The following is a 24,443-nucleotide window of genomic DNA, read 5'->3' as shown; positions in this document are numbered from 1 at the left end:
GCTGTAAATTTGTGTGTTGATCATCCACTCCCCAATCATCAAACATACCAAATTATAGCCCTCTAGCTTCAGTAGTTTTTATTTTATTTAAGGTTAAAGTTACCAGTAATTGTGCTTCTGGCAACTATATAGGATAGGCCACCACCGGGCCGTGGTTAAAGTTTCATGGGCAGCGGCTCTTATAGCATTATATCGAGACCACCGAAAAATAGATCTATTTTCGGTGGTCTTGATTATACGCTGTAGCGGCTATACAGAAAACTCGATTGTCCCGACGAAACTTCTGCGCATTTTTTTTCTTGTTTGTTTTTAATGCTACCCGCTACACTAAACTCCCTGAAAAAGGTGGCTAATTTCATCATGGCTAAATGTAGGTTTTAATTGCATCTGATATATCAAAAATAATATAATTCTTCTTAGGTAACTGTATTATAACAATATGTTTATCATATTATGCATGTCCGAGTTGTAAGTATATCAAATTAATCTATGTACTATTTGCTGATGAACAAGTGAATTCATTTCATTATTAGAATAGCTTTTATTTTTCTAAGTCAGTTGAATTGTGCTCGAACGCATGATCGGAAAAAGAAGTTTCAGAAAAATTATATGAATTTCATAGTATTCTGTCTTTAGGAAATTAATTAACCGGTAACCAAAATTATCATCCGCCTCTTTATCTCCAGCCCCGACTCATTCTAATATATAGGCTAACTTGAAAACTTGAGAATCCCAGTATACCGCATTGGTCTAAGTTGTTCAGTGTTACTCAGATATATATATGTATATATTATATATATATGCATATATATAAATTTATATATATATATATATATATATATATATATATATATATATATATATATATATATATATATATATATATATATTTATTATATGTTTATTCAAATCGAGTTTTCTGTACAGCCGCTACAGCGTGTAATCAAGGCCACCGAAAATAGATCTATCTTCCTGCCGTCTCGGTGTAACGCTGTATAAGCCGCGGCCCTTGAAACTTTAACCACGGCCCGGTGATGACCTATCTTATATCGTTGCCAGAAGCACGATTATTGGACTTTAACCTTAAATAAAATAAAAACTACTGAGGTTTGAGGGCTTGATGATTGGTGGGTGGATGATCAGCATACCAGTTTGCAGCCCTCTATCCTCAGTAGTTTTTAAGCTCTGAGGGCGGACAGACAAAGCCAGCACAATAGTTTTCTTTTGCATAAAACTAAAACGTAGGATGATGAGTGCCCTGAAATTAAGCATATGTCATTCACAAAAGTCTTAACATCTTAAACGAATAAAAACAAAAATAGAGAGACAAAAAGGATAGTGACCTTACTTAAGTGCTCGTACAGAACATTAAATAAGAAGTATCGACACTTTAGGTCTTTGGAAATAATAAATATTTCTACCTGTTGTAATTGGTAATAAGTAACTTTTACCACACAGGCAAAGTATTGGGCTCACTCAAATCTTGGTCCCCGTCCACAAATATCATTGGTACCGGGACGTGCTTTGTTTACCAAAAAAAAAAAAAAAAAGGTCAAATATCCCCTTTATCGCATTTTAAAAGTACAGCTCATTTGGAAGGAGCATATTTTGGTTACTGAATGTATGGTAATGGAATAGAATGGAATATAAAATTTAGGCCAAAGACCAAGCGCTGGGACCTATGAGTTCATCCAGCGCAGAAAGGAAATTAAGAGTAAAAAGGTTCGAAAGGTGTAACAGTTGCACTATGAAACAACTGTAATGAAAGGGAGCGAGGCAAGATGAAAGAAAGCGAACATGAACGGAATGAAAGGAGCTGCAGCTAGGAGCCGAAGAGACGCTGCAAAGAACCTCAAGTAATGCCTACAGTGCACCGCGTGAGGTGCACTGACGACACTACCCCAGCATTCTCGAAGCGTGACACATCCCAAGATAATCTGATAAGAAGCAAGTTAGTTCAGAAATTAAGAATACCTTAGTTTTACCAGACCACTGAGCTGATTAACAGCTCTCCCAGAATTACCTTATCGGTTAAGGCCACAGGCGTCAGGTCGGAATTCTGCAGTAGCGTGCTCCAGACGATGACGAAGGACTCGCTGAGACTGTTGGGTCGTCCTCCAGCGAACGAACACCTCGCCCTCCACAGAATCCACACCACTGATGTGATCAGTATGACGAAGACCATCAAGGCTGCCCAAACGTCCACTGCGACAGACACATAGTCCTTTTATGACTAAAATTGAGATGGTCATAGTTGGCTAAAACAAGTCATATTCAGCATGAAACGTCTTTTATGCTATTTTACATATGAATATACAGCATGCAATTTGTACAGCAAAAAAAGGGGGGGGTTTCTTTCTCAACTGGTAATTCTCTGAATTTAAGTATGTCCATTTGTGCAGTTTGTGGAGAAAATTTTGAATTCAGCACAACATGATTCTTAAAAACAAGGTCTTTACCAGCTTTTCTTAAAAAAAGAACCATTTCATTATGTTTATTTTTATCTTTTTCTATTCATTTATGTATTTATTTATATGTTCATCTATTTATTTATTCAGATTTTGTACAGTGGGGGTGGAATAGTTTGCACATTAAAAGTTATAGGTTCATACCACTGAACGGCCTGAGAAGTGCCAAGTGCTTCGGCAAGGGGCTGGGTTTCTTCGTCATCAAAACCGTGTGTTCGCCGGCTACTTCTCCAGACATATCAACCACTTTCAATCTTTCAAGGTCGGGACTAATAAGAAAACTCATGTCTGCTTCTTGTCTTGCCAGAGTTCCGATAATTCCCGACCAGCTTCCGTTAGGTAAGGGGATCCCCCATTTTCCATCCCTCGGCGGCCGGATCACGTATCTGTCAGGAATCGGAAATAATTATATTTTGATCTTACCTATTTCTGGTGCGCTTTACAGAAAGAAAATATACAGAGGAGGTCTTTAGACCCCACCAAAAGAGAGAGAGCTTTTTACCGTTGTACCTTCAGCGGAAATTAAGAGGTCATGTTTCTTGACATGTCTCATTCTACCATCATAATTATTTACGTCAGAATTCGCATATGAATCTTCAACATTATATATACATTTATTGCTCCTTCTCATTTTTATTCCATTAGACATCATTACCTTCTTCTCCCTCACATTCACATTCAAGCTTCTGCGCTTTCAAATACAGGGAGAAAGACGAACAAAACAAACAGAACTTACAATAAAAGATGAAGATGGACAGCTGCTGTCTGAAGCGAATGCAGTGATATACAGTATTGATGGAGTTTGTAATTTGAGGTTTTGTCAAAAGTGGAAGGTGGAAGAGAGGCATAGCTGAACGAACACAAGGGTGGAATGAATTGCTTATGGTGCGCAGTCATCAAGAAACACTCACTGTATATATAAGATATATTCTGTTTGGGTATAAGTAACTCTTAGTAAACAGAGAGTTCAATATAAATAGGCTATCTGTGGCTCAACATACGAAAATAGACAAACAAATATCATGGACTAAAACACTAACGAATTTGAATAAATAAAAAATTATATATATATATATATATATATATATATATATATATATATATATATATATATATATATATATATATATATGTGTGTGTGTGTGTGTGTACATATATATACATACACACACATTATATATATATATATATATATATATATATATATATATATATATATATATATATATATATATATATATATATATATTTATATATTTATATATTTATATATATATTTATATATATATATATATATATATATATATTATATAGTCACATTAACACGTGACTTGTTTATCAAACAATACCACAGGTGAAAAAACATGAGACTAGGTGTAGGTCCCGACCGGTTTCGTTTCTATTTCTAAGCCAGTCTCACCTGTGGTCATATATGTATGTATATACACACACACACATATATATATTTACATATATATGTGTGTGTGCATGTGTGTATACATATCCCTAGACAGAATAAGTTCACAAATCACACTCACGTAAAATTAAGAGTAGCAGAGAGAGCCTCCAACACTCTTGTGTCTAAGCTGTCAGCTGCAACGGTGCCGCCCTCCGAGGTCACGATGTCAGAGAAGGGGAAGTATGGAAGGGCCGTCACCCGAATTTCATGTCCCTTGAGGTCCCGAAGCTGGTCTGCAAAAAAGTTGTGGGCGTTTTGTAACTCTGTCAAGGAGTGTTGTCAGGGAGGAAAAGGAGAGCAATTTTGTTCCTTCGACGGTTTCTTTGTATCGTTTTCCCTGATATCATTAACATTTGTATGTTTAGAGGTAGGAATTTACTTATTGACACACAATTGATAATTATATATATATATATATATATATATATATATATATATATATATATGTACACATATACATATATATATGTACACACACACACACACACACATATATATATATATATATATATATATATATATATATATATATATATATATATATATACATAATTATCAATTCTATGTCAATATGTCAATTTCTACTTCTAATCACTGATCTAAGTAAAAAACACATCAGTAAGGAAACCTTTCCACAAACATTAATATCTGTTAAGTGAAAATTTCATACACACAGAGATCAGTAGATTAGCCTGGTGTCATAAGAATGGGATATTACACACACAAAAAAGCTCATACTTCTGTCTGGTCCGGGTTGAGCAGATTAAATGCTACTGAGGCACTGAACAGCATCGATTTGTAAGAATTACTATGTTTTAATTTAAAAAGGAAAACATGAAAATGGTTTTTCAGTTAGTTTTCGTGGAATTTTCATTTATTTATTCGGTTGAAATATGACACGTAGCCAATGATTGGAAATCCCAGACCACAGATAAAAGATGAGGGTGGAGCACTAGGCTAATGCCTCATCTTCTTCTTCTTCTTCTTCTTCTTCTTTTCAGCCTAATCCCTAGTCAATGGAACTATCTTCGGTGAGCCTGTGCTTTGTAAAATGCCTGGCGCTACTGAAACCAAAATATGAAGCCCAAAGTCATCGGACTTTGTAAATGCTATATTAAATGCCAGATCTTTTGCTGAAACTGCTCTGCAAACGTTGAAGTACCTGAGAATATCTCATCCCGGAGAGGAGAACTTCCTCGAAGTGTGTCGCTCTCAGAAAGGGAGGCGATTCTCGACTTGTTCTTACGACAGTAGAGGCATCGACGGTAGACTCTAACAAATTGTTGTTTATCTGTGGTAAATAAAACAAAGAAAATGTTGTTTACAAATCCGCCAAGTATTTGCCGACTGGGTTTCCAGATGAATTATGTTATTCATCTCTTCCGCGGTTAAAATTTAATGTATTGCTTTTCGTTTATCAGGAAATGAAATGATACTGATTATGGCTACGTATAACTGCACTTTCCAGAAGACTTCCAGCACATTATAATAATCCATATTGTAAGATAGACCGTGGTAAATAAAACAAAGAATATATGGTTTACAATACAGGAAAATATTTGCAGTCTGGAATTCCAGGTGAATTATGCCATTCGTCTCTTTCGCAGTTAGAATTTAATATGTATAGTTTTTAGTTTATTGAGATAGTGTAATGATACTGATTATGGCTACGTATAACTACATTTTCAGCGGATTTCTAAGCATAATAACAATCCATATCGTACGCATAATAGATCATAAATAACATTTATAATCTTCGGATAACCTTGGAATCACATCTGCGGGAGAAAATTACTATAGCCATAGTATAAATTAGTTATCAGGTTAAGTTGGTTTCAAACAGAATTAACGTGAACGGTGAGAAGAATGCAAAAGAGACAGCTACACCCTAGTTACCCTCAAGAAAACCGAGACAGGAATGGACACCTCAATGCAGATCAAGGAAAATCAATAATGCACCAAATTTCTGGGTGGGTCACTTGGCTTTCTTTTGTACGATCAACCGGCACCCCCATTCCCCCCCATTCTCTCTCTCTCTCTCTCTCTCTCTCTCTCTCCTGCTAAGCATTTAAAGTAGTTTGCTGTGTTGACTAATTGTGCCTTTTAATGTCAGCGGGGGCTGGCAGACCAAGTCACATTGACATTGATAATAACTATGCTAATGCTTTTAAGTTTGTAGATGTATACTGACAGCCAAAAATATATTGAATTCGACAGAAATAAATAAGACTGAAGTTTAGTAAGCTTTTCCTCTCTTGATGGTCTAGTGGTTATAGGCAATAACTGAGTCTTAAAATTACTAGGGTCTTCTTACTACTTCTGAAATGAACTGTTTTGCATCTGTCATTATTTTATTGAAAGTGGAATTGTGTTCATAATCATAATATTATATTCTGGGGCCAATTTCTCTTAAGTAAAAGTGACGTAAAGGGAACATGGAAGTGTTATTGGGCTATTTATGGTTCACAATCCTTTCATGGAACAAAGTCCAGTGATAATGGATATTAACAATTGCATAATAAGACAAAGTTAAAATCCTTAACATTTCTTGTTAGCAAAGTTTCTGTAATTCTTCTGTTCCTCTCATCAGACTAGCAAAAGGAACAATAAACCTGATGATTAGACTAAACCTCTCAATATCAAGGGTAAGAAGCAGTTCCAACGTTTTGATTTCCAGATAATGTGTGTTTTGCTACTCACAAACCTTCGATTAGCTTATTCTTTGTCTTCTTAAAAGAGTGATGGGTCTTGAGGCATGAAGACTGATGCCCCAGAATGTGTCTTCCTGAGAGGCCAATGTAGATTAAGTGGAGGACATTGCGTAATGAAGGATGACCCAAGAAGGTCTCTGATCCTTTAGCTCCGAGTAGGACTACGTGGCTCTCTGGTTTATACCAGAACTTAGATTCTTCCAGAAATCTGTAAAGAAGATTGATGTTAGTGTACTAGGATTTAATGCAAAAGAGAGAGAGAGAGAGAGAGAGAGAGAGAGAGAGAGAGAGAGAGAGAGAGAGAGAGAGAGAGAGAGATAACACCAGATCATGACGAGTGATTTGGGAGAATTCCTTCGTCAAGGTCCAGCTGTCTTTAATTTTGAATTTTTGGTGAACATTTTAACGAGGTGTTGATCACTCACGTCTATTATTATTTTTTTCTCTCTCATCCCCCTACCGCAAACAACAGCATTCGACCAACATCCAGGTTCACAATTCACTGCTTAGGTAGGCCGAAAGAAGCATTCTGCGCTTTGTTCAGCCTAGGCTCGAACACGATTCTACTTTCCTATGAGCTAAGAGTGGTACTGCTTGTAATACGAAGCCACAGAGAAAGGGTATGAATAGAGCTGGATGATTCAATGCCATTTCTTAATAAAGTTTTACAGTTTAGTGTTCGGTTCCTGATTACAAATATGCGAACAGAAATACAGTATATCAATATATAGACATAACCTAAAGCTGGGGCGTTCCTAGACATTTTGGGGCCCAGGGGGCACAGTCCCATTTGGGGCCCTTCTTATGGGGTGGGAGGCAAGCAAAGCGAGCCAAAGCAGCTGTGGAGTTCGGGGGGGGGCCGGTGCTGTAAGCCGGCGTCCCCCCGCCCCCCGGGAAAATTTTTAGAATATGAGCGATTGTAGGGTCATTTTAAAGGGACTTGTAAATGCAAATTTCAGAAATTTTATTTCTTAAATTTCGCATTTTGGGGCCCCCCCTCACTTTAGGGCCCGGGGGGACTTAAAATAGCCTCCCGCCCTCAGGAACGCCACTGACCTAAAGTATGCAAACAACTTTCATCAAAGACTGAATTGCTTTTACTAAGGATAGACAAAACGGGTCCCTCGGTCCCCACAGCTAACCGCCCAACACAGTTGCGGGAACACTACACTGCTCGATTTCGGTGCAGAGCTTTAAATCATCAATATATATATATATATATATATATATATATATATATATATATATATATATATATATATATATATATATATATATATATATATTATGCTCTCAGTATATTATCCCTTCTTTAATGTGACACTGATTTTAGTGGTTTTTTTTACTTACAAGCTCTTGATTTTAATGACACCTTTAATAGCAATTTATCTATAAAACTGCACTGTAAGGCAATACCTTAAATAACTGTTTGTGAAGAAATAAATAACTATTTTAAACTTAAAATCTCATGCTCTAGACCAACCCCCTCCTGAAAATTATAGAGCAACTACTTGCATTAATCTTTATTAAAAATTAGCATGTTACTCCTTAATTCTTTTTATTTAGTTACTTGACTAAAAATCTCACGTGAAGATGTTGTCAGCATTCTTCTTTGATATATACATCACGATGGCTGTGTCTCCGACGCTGTCCTTTCTCCACAAGTGGCTCCGAAGAGTAATATAATCCTGCTGGTTCAGAACCCTCAAGGACTCGGCGTTGACTATCGTCACTTCTTTACCAGTCGAAAAAAGCTCCCTGAAGTAATAATAAGAAGAAAAACAAGTAAAAAATGCACTGAAGTTTCTTCGGGGCAATCGAGTTTTCTATAGTGTATAATGCTGTATGAAACTCTCAGCCGCGGCCCATGAAGCTCTCAGCCGCTGCCCATGAAACTTTCAGCCACGCCCCGGTGTTGGGCTATGTTGTTGGCACTCATAGCGGTGGCAGACTCACGATCATGGCTAACTTTAGCCTTAAATAAAATGAAAAAAGCACTGAGGCTAGATGGCTGCAATTTGGTATGTTTGATGATTGGAGGGTGGATGATCAACATACCATTTTGCAGCCCTCTAGCCTCAGTAGTTTTTAAGATCTGAGGGCGGACAGAAAAATGCGGACGGACAGACAAACAGCTATCTCAATAGTTTTCTTTCACACAAAACTAAAAGCAAAAGCGCTTAGTAACGATCTGCCTCCGCTAGGGTCGCCAAACAGTAAACAAGGAACCTGCACCAATGACGAATAACTAGATGTTCATAGACTTCAGAAGAAAAACTAAGTGTCTGGAAGGCTGACCCCAATAAATGTCTTTAATCTACCCTGACCAAAAACCTTCCATGCTTTCTAAGTATATCATCGTATGTTTCCAGACTTGAAAATTCTCACGTTTTTTCATATCGCTTAAAGAAATAACTATGCTGCTAGCAAATAGAATGACTTTATCCTTTATTCCTTTCATAAACGAAGAAGTTCAAATTGATGATATCTTTAAATAATTTATTCATGAATGTTGGTTAAAAAAAACTGTTAGGATATTTCTAAAGATATCAAACCGATATTTTTACTTGCAATAGCTTTTCAATGTCTTAATCATATTGGCAAATAGATTTTTACTGAATAGTATTTCGCAAAATAAATTATTAATATTTACTGGTTAATCCGCTATTCAACTGAGAAAAACTTCTAATGAATCATATTGTTAACAGAATATCGCTGGATAATATAAATTCGAATGATTTTACAGTACTTCTATAGACTGAGATATTAAAACACATTAAAACAGCAAACCTTATCAAGCGTGAAATTAAGCCTTGCGAATCTTCGGACTCAAAGAGAGTAGGTCTGAAATCTTTCAGAAGTCGGGAAATGAATTGCGTAATGATGGATTCTTCCAAATCCTCGCTTTCCGACAGACAATTTTCTTGCCACCCACTCGACAAAGGCTTCTTAAAGAGACAAGACTGAGTCCTCAGATCTGACGTTTCTGCAGCTTCTTCAGTTCCATCTTCAGTTTCTGTGAACTGAAGACATTCATTACTCAAGGCAAGCCCAGTCAGGCAGAGGAAAACCACGGTCGTTCTCATTATCTGAAAATTAAATAAAAACAGAAATTTTGGGGGTGTATTTATTAGCAGAGAAAAAACTATAACTCCGCCGTTTTTCTCACCTTACGACACTTGGCTGAGACGGATTAGAAAACCAACTTATTACTGCTTCTTTGTATGAAACATTCTCATAGGTGGCGCCAGTTGTAGCCCAGCCCCCAGACGCATGGAAAATTCATGTACAGCCATGTCTGGCCTTTCTTGGTGATCTCTTATCGATGTCCCCTAACTACACTGATCATAAGCTTTATGGTAGAGCAAACATGCTATTGCTGTATGTATATATATATATATATATATATATATATATATATATATATATATATATATATATATATATATATATATATACTGTATGTATATTCCACAACCCAATGGTGAGTTGCTACGCTCGCGATAGTAAGGTCGGTGAATGAACTGCGGCCTACTGCCAACTGTCGACTAGTTGCAAATGAGTACCAGCTGTAGCTGTGGATCAAGAAAAAGTTCATGGGGCTAACAACATCATCTCTAAAACTTGCTGAGAACCAGACGGTGCAACCATTCTGGTGCCACCTCCTCCAGAAGGGAAAGATTTATTAGGCAAAATAGATCAAATAAATTTCTGACAGTGCCCCACCCTTTTATGTCTGGCTATGAGCAAGGCCAATGTAGACTGCGTCGGCTATAAGTCAGCACGATTAACTACAGTATTTGTCGAATATTGGAGGTCTCCATTTCATTGTCTTCCTTCCTCTCTTTCTTTCTTTGTCCTCATGCCGGATATCTTCCTTGTTTAGCCTGGGTACAGGGCATCGAGCCAAATGGAAACAATGAAAGCAGCTTTACAGTTGGTAGCCGTGCATTTTATCCTGTAGTCAGGGTTCATTAGTCCAATCACGTGATGTGGCCGTATTCTCTCGCTCTTCATCGTCCCGTCCTCGTTCTCTTTGTTTACTCATCTTTGTGTCAGTTTTTCCTGTCCTAAGAACACCCCAACGATAAATCACATCGCTTGTTTTGCAAAATTTACCCTCCCATACCTTATGTGAAGCCTGTGTCACGTCATATTGATGTTACCTTTGCTACACAGAATCTACTGGTCACTTCCACTACAAACAAGTGTTTCTAATAGCCATAATACACTCTTAACCTCTCAATCTCTTCGTACTTTTCGGATACACTTTCCACTGAAAACCTCGGGTCCAAAGGGGGAAATAATTGAAGAGGTTCTCCCTTACCTGGTGGGATTTGAACCCCCCGCAGTAGAAATATATAGGTAGCCACTTACAAACCATGGTATATCTTCCAATTTATAATAAATAAAGCCAAATACAAAGACCTGAATATGTGAGTTTAAAATTATTAAGTTTATATCTAATACCATCATCAAATGAATTAAGTTACTCTAACAAATATATTTTAGCTAATGTTAAGTACTGTATATTTATCACGAAGCGCAAACTTCTCTTGACAGTCAGTTAAACAAAATATTTTATATGTTGATTACTCTACAAGAAGCAGGCAATCTCTCTCTCTCTCTCTCTCTCTCTCTCTCTCTCTCTCTCTCTCTCTCTCTCTCTCTCTCTCTCTCTCTCTCTCTCTCAAATGACAACTTTAGTCTTTCTTAACAAGTGGATGAAGAACTTGCATCGATTTCCTGAAAGAAAATGGCAAGACTTGGCAGTTTACCTGACTAATATCTTCATAAACATTGCGGGCAAATATTGAGAAGGATTTATGATAATTGCGGCAAAACAGAGAAAGAATCTTAGCTTCCTACCTTGGGAATTGCGAAGAAGATTCTGTCTACAGAAATAAATTCATAAATTACAACTACTTTGTATTTTCATTTAATCGCTTAAGCAACCATTTGTTGGACTATTATCCATAGTTTCAGCCAGCTTTAGTTCCTCTGTCAACAAGTAATGGCTTTCAAAGTATTTGAATAATATCGTACTGCATTGTTATGTTCTTCATAAATCATGTATCCCTAACGAATGTTTTCTGTACCACTTGAATGATGGATCACTGATCTATTATGTCTGTTTTATTTTGTTTTATTTATTCCTTTCGGAGAGAAATATTGATGTATTTCCTTGTGTTCTTTCTAAAATCTGTTGTTTTTACTCGCACTCCAATGACAGGGAATTGGCTCAGAATTTTTCACCGTTTTCCTTGAAGCAACTCTCATTCCAATGAGCATTTTCTTTTTTTAACCTGTCATTCAAATAAGTACCCCAAGACAATGGCAATTTTTTACATACATAAACACATGAACGTAAGCGTGTGCATATACAAAGATATCAATTCGTTTAGAATTCAAGGAAAATACCGATATGTTATTTACATGATTCCTTTTTACACTATTTTTTTTATCTTTAAGAATGACTTCATCGACCGTTACTGCTCATGATGTGTATGCAACCTGATCGCCTCAACAGGACCTTTATGGACAGAATTCAACAGACTATAAACGCAAGAAGGCCCCAAAGGGAAATATGCCTGCAGAGGGAGACAAGTTAAAGGAAAAGGTGATAAATAAATATTGGAAAATAGAAAATAAAACCATTACACCTGAAATCAGGAGACGTTGTAAGGGACCGCATGGCGGTCCTATGGGCGCACGTACGTGTGAGTCAGCCATCGGACAAAACAAGACAGCAAAGCATCTCTCTCTCTCTCTCTCTCTCTCTCTCTCTCTCTCTCTCTCTCTCTCTCTCTCTCTCTCCTGTGCATCAGCGGCGATCGCTCGAAGGAACGCAACTTCTACCATACAATATTCCTGTCTATTTCTTTCTAACCATTGTTGTTTCGATTCAAGTACAATCACCACTACTTGCATTGCCATGCAAGCATTCCGATCATGTGATCATAATGTTCCACCGAATCTTCTGTATCAAACTGTATGTATGTTTTCGTTTGTGAAGACGCCAAACGTCTCGCCATTTCACATATATTATTTATTATGCTACTGCATTGTATTCATTAATCTGTCTCGAATCTCATGCAAATGTCCATATGTGGAATTTCCTGGCCTTTCCATTGACATATGTTTTATCATTGTACGTTTATGTAGTCTCTCACAATCGCCATCTGTTTGTCTGTCGACAAGCACAGGCGTCCGAAACATAATCTCTGTTTGTCTTGTCTGTGTGTAGAAACTACATTGCGGCTCGCACCAGCCAATAACAACCATGAAGATTCTGTACATGTATTTACGGGCTTCTCTAGGAGCAAGAGCCCGTGCTGGCACAAGGCCAGCTAAATCTGAAACAACAACTGTACATGTATTCAGTAAGGAACCACCAATAAACTACACAACACCCAGCCAGTATGTCACTCAATACCTTCCTTACAACGTCAGCAGAAAGGAGAAATGAATTTGCTACTCGCCTAAACATTTGGAGATCAGATCACCTCACTATTACACCAGGCAATCAATTCTACATTTTAGTTATACTCGTTGCCAAGATAAAGCTCCTAGCAAACTGAGTAGAATTAAGCCTTATATTAGAAAAAGACTTACCGTTTGCAGTAGCAAGCCAAGTGTTGCGAGTAAAAACGGCTAGGTCAGACAAAGAACAGTGCAGAGGATGTTTGTCGTTGTAGTACATTTTATTTAAACAAAAAAAAATTTTTTTAGGCTATATGTGGAACCACTCTCAGCTGCTTGAGAGATGAGAACAGCTGAGGAAACATCAGAGGAACGGAGTCCTCTCCAAGGATAAGTATACGAACGATTTAAAACTGTTGTAGCAAGAATACTCACTTAGGCTTATAGATCCTTCTCGTGTCGCCAAAGGATCATAACTGCTCTACGTTAGTCCAGGCCTGTTAACAAATTTAACCAACAGCTATTTGAGTCCGCAAACATATCATTAATTTTCTTCGACTATGTTAGTGTTTGAGCGCCACCAACGCCATGGTCAATTGTGCATGAACGATGTAAAAGGTCAGGAGGAAGAGAGAAATGGCTTATCGAAGGAGCGAATGACTAACGACTTCGTAAACGATGTCGACTACCCCGATGTATGATGCCAATTGAGTTGACATCTTCAGCACTAGTTTTGAATTCTAGACATTAAGGGTAAAAGATACAGTGTTCCTTATAAACGTATGGGATCATTCCTTTTCATTAATCAGCGTCAATGATCTGACATTTTGATGCCAGGTAATCCTTAATCAATCAATCAAGTCTTCTCACTGAACTTAAGGACTTCCGCTTGCTTTGGCTTAGCATGTTTTGCGAACATATAGGCTAGTCATGAAGGTGTTTTCTGTTTAGGATAACTTTCTTCAAAGCACCATTAATAATGAAAATCCAGAAACTTCGCCATATTTGGTAAGATATACCTCACTATAAACGACTGTGATTAACCACTCTCAAGAATTTTAGACTCGTACTTGTGATTCCCAGCACATGTCTAGACACATTACTCCTGAAAGACAAAAAGAACTTTGACCCGAGAACTGGAGCATATTCCCGATACTTTTAGGGTGCGCTCCTTAATCTTGGGGAGGAGAAATTATTTATCGGAGGAGCAGATAATACGAATTCAGTTAACGACAGCTCTCTCTATCTCTCTCTCTCTCTCTACACACACACACACACACACACACACACACACACACACACACACACACATATATATATATATATATATATATATATATATATATATATATATATATTATATATATATATATATATATATGAACTATATATATATATATATATATATATATATATATATATATATATATATATATATATATATATATATATATATATGACGGAACTAATGTAGTTATTTTTCATAATAAGTTTTGCTTCATTTATAGGAGCTTTCTACCTTTATTACTTACATTCCTTTTAAGTAACGTTTTGACATTTATTATTTTTCAGTAAGGGATTTTGGTTATAGTTACCTTAACCAACGAACTGTAATAATTTCCATTTCATTTGCGTTACTTTGACTTAAACAAAGGAATATCCCAGTTATTTTACTCTCTCTCTCTCTCTCTCTCTCTCTCTCTCTCTCTCTCTCTCTCTCTCTCTCTCTCTCTCTCTCTCTCTCTTAACCAAACCTCATTTATTTTTTGAAATTCGTCCTGCTGTTGAAATTTCTGGAATGGAGGTTACTCTTTCTCTTCGACCCTCTACTCGCATCTTCTCTCCCACTAAATAAAGCCGAGCGAAGGAAGTCTAGCTGTGCTCTGCCTACACCTCCTGCGGTCTACAGCAGATGTTCGTGAAACCAGCTGAAGGTGTCTGCAGCTCTGGGCACATTTGTGAAGTCACTAATACGCCAGGTCAGCCTCCTGAGGATCAAGAACCTTCCTTTCCCCTCTGACCGCCGGTCAACAATAGTCTCCCTCGTACTCAGATCTTGCTCGCACTATTCTTACACCTACAACTCGTAATCAGTTGTGCCGTGGTCGAAATAAATTGTTCATTTTCATCCTGTGGACGAGACACTTTTGGCCCCCATGCAACACAAATTCAGTAACGCGATCGTTATCTATCATAAACTGCTAAAATCCAAGTGAAGAGCAAACTCTCCAACTTGTGTATTATTAACGATTTTCGTCACTGGAAGAACACTGAGTCTCAGCCGCAAAGTCAAAAGCAGTCAGGAATTACAGGCGGTTTAATTTTTCCTCGTGGTACATATATATATATATATATATATATATATATATATATATATATATATATATATATATATATATATATATATATATATATATATATATATATATATATTATATTACACAGGTATATATATATACACAGTATATACATATATACATATATAAATAAATTTTATCACATCGCCGTGATTCATATACAAGCATTAAGCTACAAACGTCCTTTAATATCCAATTCGCTCTACCTCGGAAATAATATATTTTCATATATGTTACCCAAAGGGAAATTTTTTGCTGATAATAAGTTCGTCGTCTCGTGGGCTCGAATCTCGGAAGACAAGAACTCTGGCTGCAGTGACGCGCATTTAACCACACGGATATGCATCTCAACAGAGGATGAATGAAAACTGTCGCGGTGAGCAACAAATAATGAAACGTCTGCACTCTACATACGGAAACGTAAATAAAATATTTGCATCAAGAATCTTTTTCTAATTAACAGCCTTCACGCTAGTATGATTTATTTTTGTTGGAAGTGCCTAAAGCTCTGGCAGTTCATTCCCTGGTGAAATTTACTCAGGAATCTGAAAATTAATTTATTATGCCCTGAAAAGTTATGAAAATATTTCGACAAATCTCCAATCTGAAAATTAATTTATTATGCCCTGAAAAGTTATGAAAATATTTCGACAAATATCCAAACAGAAGGATTATCATAAACCTCAATGGACATTGACAGACTTGAAAGGTTCATTTTTTTTTTAGACGGTTTGGAGGATGATAAGTAGATGAAATGAATGTAAAATAAGAAGTGTTGGAACGACAGAAAACGTTTGATAGATGGCATAAAAAAGGTCTTGTATGGGAGGACCTTCATGTCAATGAAGCGCAACAGTAGTCTACATGTGGAATGAGACTAGCAAATTTTTGCCTATGAGGAAGGAATATTATGCCAAAAAGCAGACACACACACACACACACACACACACACACACACACACACACATATATATATATATATATATATATATATATATATATATATATATATATATATATATATATATATATATATATATATATATATATATATATATACATACACAGGTGTATGTACAGTATGTATGCATGCACGTATCTGCTTCATAGGCATAATTTGAAACAACAGAATGATACTTAAAACGCCTGCGTTAAGGAACGGTCTTCATGAAACATTATTAATAACGGAATTTACCACACATGAGTGTTACTAAGGAAATACTGTGTATAGTTTAGTATGTCTTAAAGCTAGCACTTGTTCTAAACATAAACGGCGGAATTTGTGAAGCTGAAAGAGAGCGGCGCTAGGCCCTCTCCTCCGTTGATCAGCTGTCGACAGTCGTGCATGAGTGACGACATCAGAGCAGAAAGTCACGAAACTCCAGCATCTACACGGAGAGTTGTCATAGAAATGCACAAAACAAAAATCCTTTCTTTAGACATTAGTCGCGTGTTGAAAAGAAGCCGAGATACAACGCTGAGATGGATCAAACGTTTCGGCGAAGAAGAAAATCTTAAACATCTGTGTAGAACTGGTCGACCCCGATATAAGATACGTGGCCGAGATGAACTGATTTTAGATGATGTTGCCCGACATCCTTTAACAACTGCTTTTAAAGCGAAAAAGGAAATAGGGTTACATGCTTCCTTTGCTGCGACACGGAGGTGGCTACACGACACTGGTATCTATCACAGAAGTCCGGCCACCGGACCCTTACTGACACAAGACCACAAGAGGCAACGCGTAGACCTAGTGTATGTATTTTTTGAGGTACTTGTTTTATAGCCTATGTGAATTTAAGGTAGTAAAGCGATTAACAAACAACAGGTAAGTTACGATATCAGTAAACCTCAATGGAAATATATATAAAAGTACTTTGGTAGACTTTTACTTTATACCATAACTTTTCTCGTCAGCTGTTGCCTGGTAGGCTGCGAACCTCAGGGGAATGAATGTTAAAACATAAACAAAAGATGGTAAATAGCTCGGTAACTGTAGATTTGCGATTGATTTTAGTGTGATTTTCGTAGTAAGCATTTTAAGGACACCTGAAGAGCACAACATAAAAACTCCAATATGTATCTAGTTGTGATATGAAAGTAAAATATCGCCCGGCATTTCTTATAATCTTAAACTGACTTTTTACGGATAGTTGACGTTTCTCCATCAGAAAACGGGGTTAGGCCAAGTAGTTAACCAGTTTCATTACCCCCTTTAGGCTTAGGCAATCAAACATTAGCAGGACGACCTCTGTGGGAAATTCTAGGCTTTTGGGAAGAGGGAAACGGAAATACGTGAAATACAGGGATGTCTGGATGTATCCAAAATTAACCTAACCAAACCTATGATGGACATTCTACCTAGGCCTAACCTGAATGGGGTTAGGGTGTTGGGGATGGAAAAACAATGGTCTAGAGTTGAAAAATTAACGAGTTTGAGTATTTCTGATATTTGGGATCAGTGGTATACAATACAGGTTTCTTTGATGTAGAATGTTTTCAGATACTGAAAAGGCAAATTAGACAATAAGCAGGCTGAGTAAGATATGGAAATCAGATAGAATGAGATTGCTTTCAAAAGTAGGACGAGGCATATAGGCTTACAGTGCATTAGCCTAGTGTTGAATGGTCCATTTTACTGTACAGACATGAATCATGCTATGACAGTTTCAGAATAAGGTCTTAAGAAAAATAGCTTATTAGGAGTCAGATGGCAGGATCAATTGAGAAATGATACCGTAAGTGAAATTTTGAAAGTCTTGTATGTATCTTTGATGAGAAATCAGGGAGATTGCATGTGTTAGGTCAGCTGAGTTCCTGAGGGGACCAAAAAAAGTTGGAAGTCCTAGACCCACTTTTATAACAATGAGATGGAAGCTGGAGAAGAGTGGAGATCTGTGGAAGTGAAAATGCAAGAAAGTTATAAATGGCAGATTTTCAAGTCTCTGATGATGAATCTTGTATGGGTAATTCTATACATTAGCTCCGTGCCTGTTTTTACCTTTTCAACTGGTTTTTTCTACACTTTTAGGGATTCTGATACTGGCGGTGCATCTGTTTGTTGTCGGCCAAATGGAATGTCCCTTTGCAGTGTCTAGTACTGGCCCGGGGAGGGTTGGGTACCCATACGTTAACAAGTTATTGCACTTGCCGGACGGGATATGAACCGTTTGAAACAGACGTACCCATGCTCTGTCTGGTGAAGATCGCGTATATAACCCCTTGTTGGATGGACTTCGGGGGTTAATTACAGGTTAATTAGACTTGAGCGCCAAAAATGAAAGGTAAATTCATAATTAGCAATCAAAAAACTGTAGAAAAAGTAAAGTTATAGTGCCGTCGGCGACGCGGAGCTACCCTATAGTTCTACCCTTGTATGTTACTAAGTTATGTTTTTCAAAAAGGAAGTAGCTAATCAAACAATATGTTGAGCTAAATACTTCATGAAGTAACCAAAGTGCACTGTAGGCATTACAAAAGGGTGTTTGCAACTTTCCTTGCAACCTTTAGCTGCATCCAATTTTTAGCACTTCACATTCCTCCTCCCCTACTCAGTCTTGGTGTCTAGCACCTCTAACTGTTTCTTCTTTGTGCACCTTTAGATCCTTATACTTTATCTCTTTCATTTCTTAGATCTCTTTATATCTTGCTGCCCAACCACTCCAACTTCCTTTCTCTGTCTTAGGCACAGAATGGCTGTAATTGCCCCAGTGCTTGGCTTAACAGCCTAAATTTTTTAAATCAGTCAGCCATGGAAAAGGCCAGTAGCCAGGTAGTTTTTCAGCATCTGATCTCATGTAATACTTGATTAACCAGTAACCCATCAAAACTATATGATACTGTTCTGTCATTTATTAGGTTTGTGATAATTCATTGTAGACTAAAGTTCATTAGGTTCTATTTATGAACGATAATAAATTATAGTCATAATACATTATTAGAAATGCTTTGTCTTTATACTTTAGCTACATGACTTTCAGCCCCTCAAAGAAAAATGTGCCAACATTTTATTTGCATAATTTTCTTTTCTACTTCTAAGTAATATTGGTAAAAAAAAATAGCATCAAAACTATGGTGAAATTCTGAGGCAATTTACTACAGTATTAACATGTAGTCAAAAAAAGTTTATCTTTCTGTTATCTTTTGATAAGATTATTGAAACACTAACATGGTGTTTTGCCAAGTCATACTTTTTCATATGATTAGAATATGCATAAAAAATTCACTCCAATAGCAATTTTTCACATTTAAATGTGCTACTTACATATTTGTTAAGTTGCTTTACATTTCCTTTTGGAAATGATACTAATATTTTAGTTTTAGTTTGTGAATTAAGGAATTAGTTTTATGTTAAAAACGTAAGAAATGTGTTACGTAGCCAACTACAGTATTAACAGATGATGACACAGGGTTTATGTTTATGTGGTGACAGTGACTTAGTAGCATTCAGGTGTGTTGTTTGTGTTTCTCAGTACTTATCCACAGTTTTCTCTGGCTTTTGTAATATTTTACTCATTTTACAAAGGGCTTAATATCACAGGTGTAATATTTTTCTTTATTATATGCAGTAATTGCAACTTGAACTATTCATTACTGCAGGTGGTTGAACATTATAAAAATATCAGATTCTTGTCCAACATTTACTGAACAATAGAGAATAGTGGATGTATTAGAGTGCATTGTGTGTCATTCCTTCTGTCTCCTATATTTTGTCTTTTGTATATGTAAGATATGCTAGAAAGCCAGTTACAGTAGTATTGCTTATGCTTATTGATTTTGTGTAGAAATATTTTTGTTGGAAGACAGCACATTGGTACCAGAGTTGTTGAAGTGTCAATTACTTGTTCTTATGAGAATACAAGCGTTTGTCTTTTATATTTATATACTGTCATTAACAGTTGGTTTGTACGGGTATATGTTGTAGTTTAGTAATAAGGAGGCTGTATGGCATGAGTAGGTTATCTTGGGGGTGGGGAACCACCAGTCTACGTGGTAAACAGCAACCACTTTTCTTGAGCCACCTTGCTGATCAGATATCTCACACTACTCATCATGGTTGTTGTTGAAGCATTTATATTTATTTATTTATTTATATATTTATCTCCTTGGTAGAAAGGTTGAGGATTTTGGCATATTTGGTTTTGGTTTTGACTTTGGTTAGAATTTTGGTGTCTAATGATTCTTCTACTAGAAAGAATAACCATTGTAGTTGTTCAGAGCATGAATATGTGCTAGACTCATGTATGTGTTGACCCTTATTCATACTGTTCTTGCAGAAGTCAAGAGTGCAAGCTATTTCTAAACTACATGGGGTCACTTATGGCTACCTGCTTAGTGGAAGACATAGAGGTCATAATGGAAGAAGTTGAAGAAGGTACTTGGCATCAGTAGTTGCTGGAAGGTAGCACACTTTTCTCCTTACCTCCTTTTCCGATACTGTTCTGGTCTAACCCCTGCTGCTGCTGGTGAGACTGTAATTGCCTAATCTCCTTTTGTTTAACCTAAGGATGGTACAAATAGACTGGATGACAATCCACTAGGACTCTCTGTGGCTGGTGCTGTGGCTGGTACAGTGTCGGTCCTGTAACTTCTATTGCCCTCACTTTGGTTCCTGCTTTTCCTTACATGGTGTTTATTCCAAGGCATACCCATGAGATGGAGCTGCTGAAGGCATTGTATTAGCCATCTAATGGAAAATCTAAGAGAACCTTATACTATGTATCCCATCTTGGAATATTTAGTTTCAGAGGAAAGTTCCTCTCCTGCACCAGTTTTGGTGGACTCCACTACTTCAGCTATTGTGTCTCTGACTGAGACTGTGTGAACCAATATCATAACTGTTCCTGTTGTTCCTATTGTATTTTCTCTGACACCTCCTCCTCATGCCCGTCAGGAATGGCTGCCTTGACTCCATCTGTAGTAACTAGGAGAGGTTGGAGAGACCTGTAGTATTAAGAGGTCGAAGTGCCTCTATGCTTTGCCTTCCTCCTCTTCCATGTTGTCTTCTTCCCCTCTTCCTTCCCCTCCTCACCTTTTTCCACATCTCTGTCTATGAATCAGCAGAAGCATAGGAAGAAGACAGCCATCTGCAAGAGGTTGAGTAGTATTCTAGTATCTGTCACGCATTTGCCGAGAGTGATTGATGGTGATGCCAGTACTTGTTTGCAGTGGCAAGTGATCATGGGCAGTGCAGGTTGGTCAGTTCAGCGCCCTGCTTGTGACCAGTCTCCATTGCGTGAGTCTGCTTAAGCTAGTCTGCTTAAGCTGAGTCCCCAGCTCACAATCTGGTTGTTACCAGTCACCTGCACTTCATTTGTGGGAGAGGAGGGCCAAACCTTGATCCTTCCTGTGTCAGTACTTACCCGGAAGCATGGAAGCAAGAGTCCGCACTTCTTTGGGTGACACGCTGTGGTAATTCCTCAGAGGTAGCTCAGTATGCTCTGGGACATGGTCTTGATCTGTCCCCAGACCATCGTGAGCTGGGTGTACTCTTGTTTATGATACTGGCCCAGATCTGCATTGGATTTTACCCAGCCCCAATAATTACTCAACCTCTGCACTGCTCAGTACCCCTCCCCACAGGGCAAGCAGTGTTCCTGTTTGTTTTGATCAGGTAGTGGTTTGGCTTTGACCAGCACAAGGCCATCTGCTTCAGACTGGCGGATTCCCCACAGGTGTTCACATGGTTGTTGACTCTATTGGTTTAGGTTCATTTGCTTGGGACCCATTTGTTATAGTATCTTGACTGATTGATCTTGGTATCCTCCAAAATGTAGTTGCTCCAGGATTGAGATCTGCTTCTCTTCTTTGTTATGATCTGTTTGGTGATTGTTCAGTATGTCACGGATACAAGAACAATGATTGCAGTGCTTGTTTGGGCTGCTCTTTGTGACATCTGTCTTTATATAAGAAGTGCTTATATGAAGCCTTTAGGTTCGTCATAATACAATTATGTAATTAATCTCACTGTGTATTGACCATTATCTGTGTATTAATGCTTTAGGTTTGTATTGTAGAGTAACAAAGTATATAATTATGAGAAAGCCTTATAGGTTACTGTGTTTGCAAGACTCTATTGTGAACTTCTCCAGAGGAGGGCTTTGGGTTATGTTCTCTCCTTCCTGTTCCCTCCTTTTGCAGGCTTTGGACTTATGTAGAAGAATAGAGGGTTTTGTCAGGAGTCATTTCCCCGTTTATCTTTCAGTATTTCTTGTGAGCTTTCTCTTGTAGAAATGCTGGTCTTCAGTCCCTCCACTGTTTGTCAAAAGAGTGTTCTAGACTGATCTTCAGCAGCACCTGCTGGGAGGTGCTGTTTGGTTGCCTTCTACTTCTGTTTATCTTTGAGCTGCTAGATCTTGCTCATTGTCCATGGTGGATTACTCGTACCTCTGACTCTCCCTTTTACCAGTTGTTTCTGTGTAGGTGTTCAGTGTTGTGGAGTTTGCACTATTCTTTCAATGGTAACAATGGATATACTCGCAGTCTAGCCTGACCTGGTTGTTCATGGTCTTGCAACAACCATATGATATTGTTCAACAATATCATTGCCTTCTGGGGTCTTTTGACATTGGCCAAGAGCTCCTCCTCTTGGGTTCCTGCTTCGACACTAACTCTTCAACTGTTAACCCTTGTTCTTCACCATTGCAGTAGAGGTTTGAACAGTTAACACCTAGGTGGGAGAAGAAAACATGTTCTCCATCTTTCTACCTTCCTTCTGGCTTTGAGATCTTTGTCTCTGTCCTTCCTATCCTCTCCTATACCAGTCTGTGGACTACTACAAAGGGGATGGTCAGGAGGTCTAGCCTCGGGACTGCACTTTCAGATTCTTTGGATTCTTTTTTATACAAACTGCAGTATTCTCTAGGCTGGTTACTGTTCTTATGATAACCTCAGTTGTGGCTGCCTTTTGGGGGCTTACAGGTTTTGGGGTTACTAACATCCTCTGGATAGAATTCCTTCCTGTATGGTATTTGGCTTTCCAAGCTACACATTTTATCATGCACTGCATGTTTGCACTGCAACTACCTTTACTTTTGCACTCTGCATGTTGAGGCATAGGCCATGCCCATGCATCCCCTGCTCTTGTGAAGGACTGGCAACATATCCTTGATGTTGCATTGCAGCATTATAGAACTGGTTTCCATTCTATGTTGATTTGATTTTATAAAATTTAGGCTGTCAAGCCAAGTACTGGGCACTTGGAGTGATTGAACAGCAGGATAAAGAGTTCCAGAAAATAAAGGAGATGAAGCACAATGGTTCAAAGGTGGAATTGGGTAAAAATCTTCAGTTGCATGAAGAAGTAATAGTTAAAGAGGCATTGGACCGCAAGATTGAAGAAAGGAAGTGGAAATGGAGTTTGTGTAAAACTCTAGGTGTCAGTCAGCTTTACTATAAAGCTGCTAACACTTTTTTTAGATGCTTTGATTAACATAGGGTGTGTGCATTTCAAGTGGTCCCATCCTTGAGAAATATGCCCATCACTAGCATGTTCCTCCACAAGCTTTCATGTTTCTTGGATGCTTACTACCCAAAATAGTTTTGGTTGAAGTATTTTCCTGGTTATACTGTCCATAAAAACAAACATCTCTTGGTGATACCCACACACCACTTGTGCCAGTAAGTGCATGTAGTCTGATCCAGCAGTGCCATTTAGAAGGTGAATGGCGCCAGTGTTCAGTGCAAACAGAGCCTCATCCGAGGTTTCTTGTGCCTGGTACAGGCGTGCCAGATGCTGGCCATGTCTTAACAGGGTGCAGTCATTTTAGGTACTACTTGAGCCCTTTTCAGGCAAAATGGGCTCCTCCATGCTTGATGCTTCCTAAATCTGGTTTCTGCCTAGATTTAGCCCATAGTTAATACCACTGTCCAAAATAGCAGCACTGTTTTTTGTTGTGATTTCCTAGCTGGTTGAAGTATGTGCTGTAAATTACTTGGCCCAGCTTCGATGCACAATCAATTCCATTTTCAACAGTGACAGTACTGTACTCGGTTACTGAGTCCCCTATATCTGGAATGTTACTCG

General features: G+C 37.8%; 2 protein-coding genes across 13 annotated transcripts in view; one reads left to right on the top strand and one right to left on the bottom strand.

Annotated features, from left to right (window-relative positions):
• Positions 1–13,851, bottom strand: part of LOC136856104 (glutamate receptor ionotropic, delta-2-like) — an 18,229-nt gene extending 4,378 nt beyond the window's left edge. The window contains exons 1-8 of the mRNA XM_067133748.1: positions 13,497–13,851; positions 9,429–9,727; positions 8,226–8,396; positions 6,632–6,846; positions 5,090–5,218; positions 4,007–4,160; positions 2,613–2,854; positions 2,024–2,205 (exon numbers count right to left, since the gene is read on the bottom strand). Of these exons, the coding sequence (XP_066989849.1) occupies positions 2,024–2,205; positions 2,613–2,854; positions 4,007–4,160; positions 5,090–5,218; positions 6,632–6,846; positions 8,226–8,396; positions 9,429–9,724 (1,389 nt within the window). The 5' untranslated portion in view covers positions 9,725–9,727; positions 13,497–13,851. The remainder of the gene's footprint in view (positions 1–2,023; positions 2,206–2,612; positions 2,855–4,006; positions 4,161–5,089; positions 5,219–6,631; positions 6,847–8,225; positions 8,397–9,428; positions 9,728–13,496) is intronic.
• Positions 13,852–16,690: 2,839 nt separating this feature from the next.
• LOC136856058 (nucleoside hydrolase-like) overlaps positions 16,691–24,443 on the top strand; it is a 229,068-nt gene continuing 221,315 nt past the window's right edge. For 6 of the 12 annotated variants that reach the window (XM_067133647.1, XM_067133666.1, XM_067133690.1 and 3 more), the window contains exon 1: positions 16,699–17,173. In XM_067133647.1, the coding sequence (XP_066989748.1) occupies positions 16,764–17,173 (410 nt within the window). In that variant the 5' untranslated portion in view covers positions 16,699–16,763. Of the gene's footprint in view, positions 17,247–18,449; positions 18,703–19,752; positions 19,959–24,443 lie in introns of those variants that run through there. The other 6 variants (XM_067133699.1, XM_067133711.1, XM_067133706.1 and 3 more) reach the window with 4 other exon arrangements.

Source organism: Macrobrachium rosenbergii, chromosome 3 (assembly GCF_040412425.1).
Source record: "Macrobrachium rosenbergii isolate ZJJX-2024 chromosome 3, ASM4041242v1, whole genome shotgun sequence".
In the NCBI taxonomy this organism is placed as follows: domain Eukaryota; kingdom Metazoa; phylum Arthropoda; class Malacostraca; order Decapoda; family Palaemonidae; genus Macrobrachium; species Macrobrachium rosenbergii.
The sequence above is the reverse complement of the archived record's forward strand: the minus strand, read 5'-3'. Positions and strand labels throughout refer to the sequence as shown.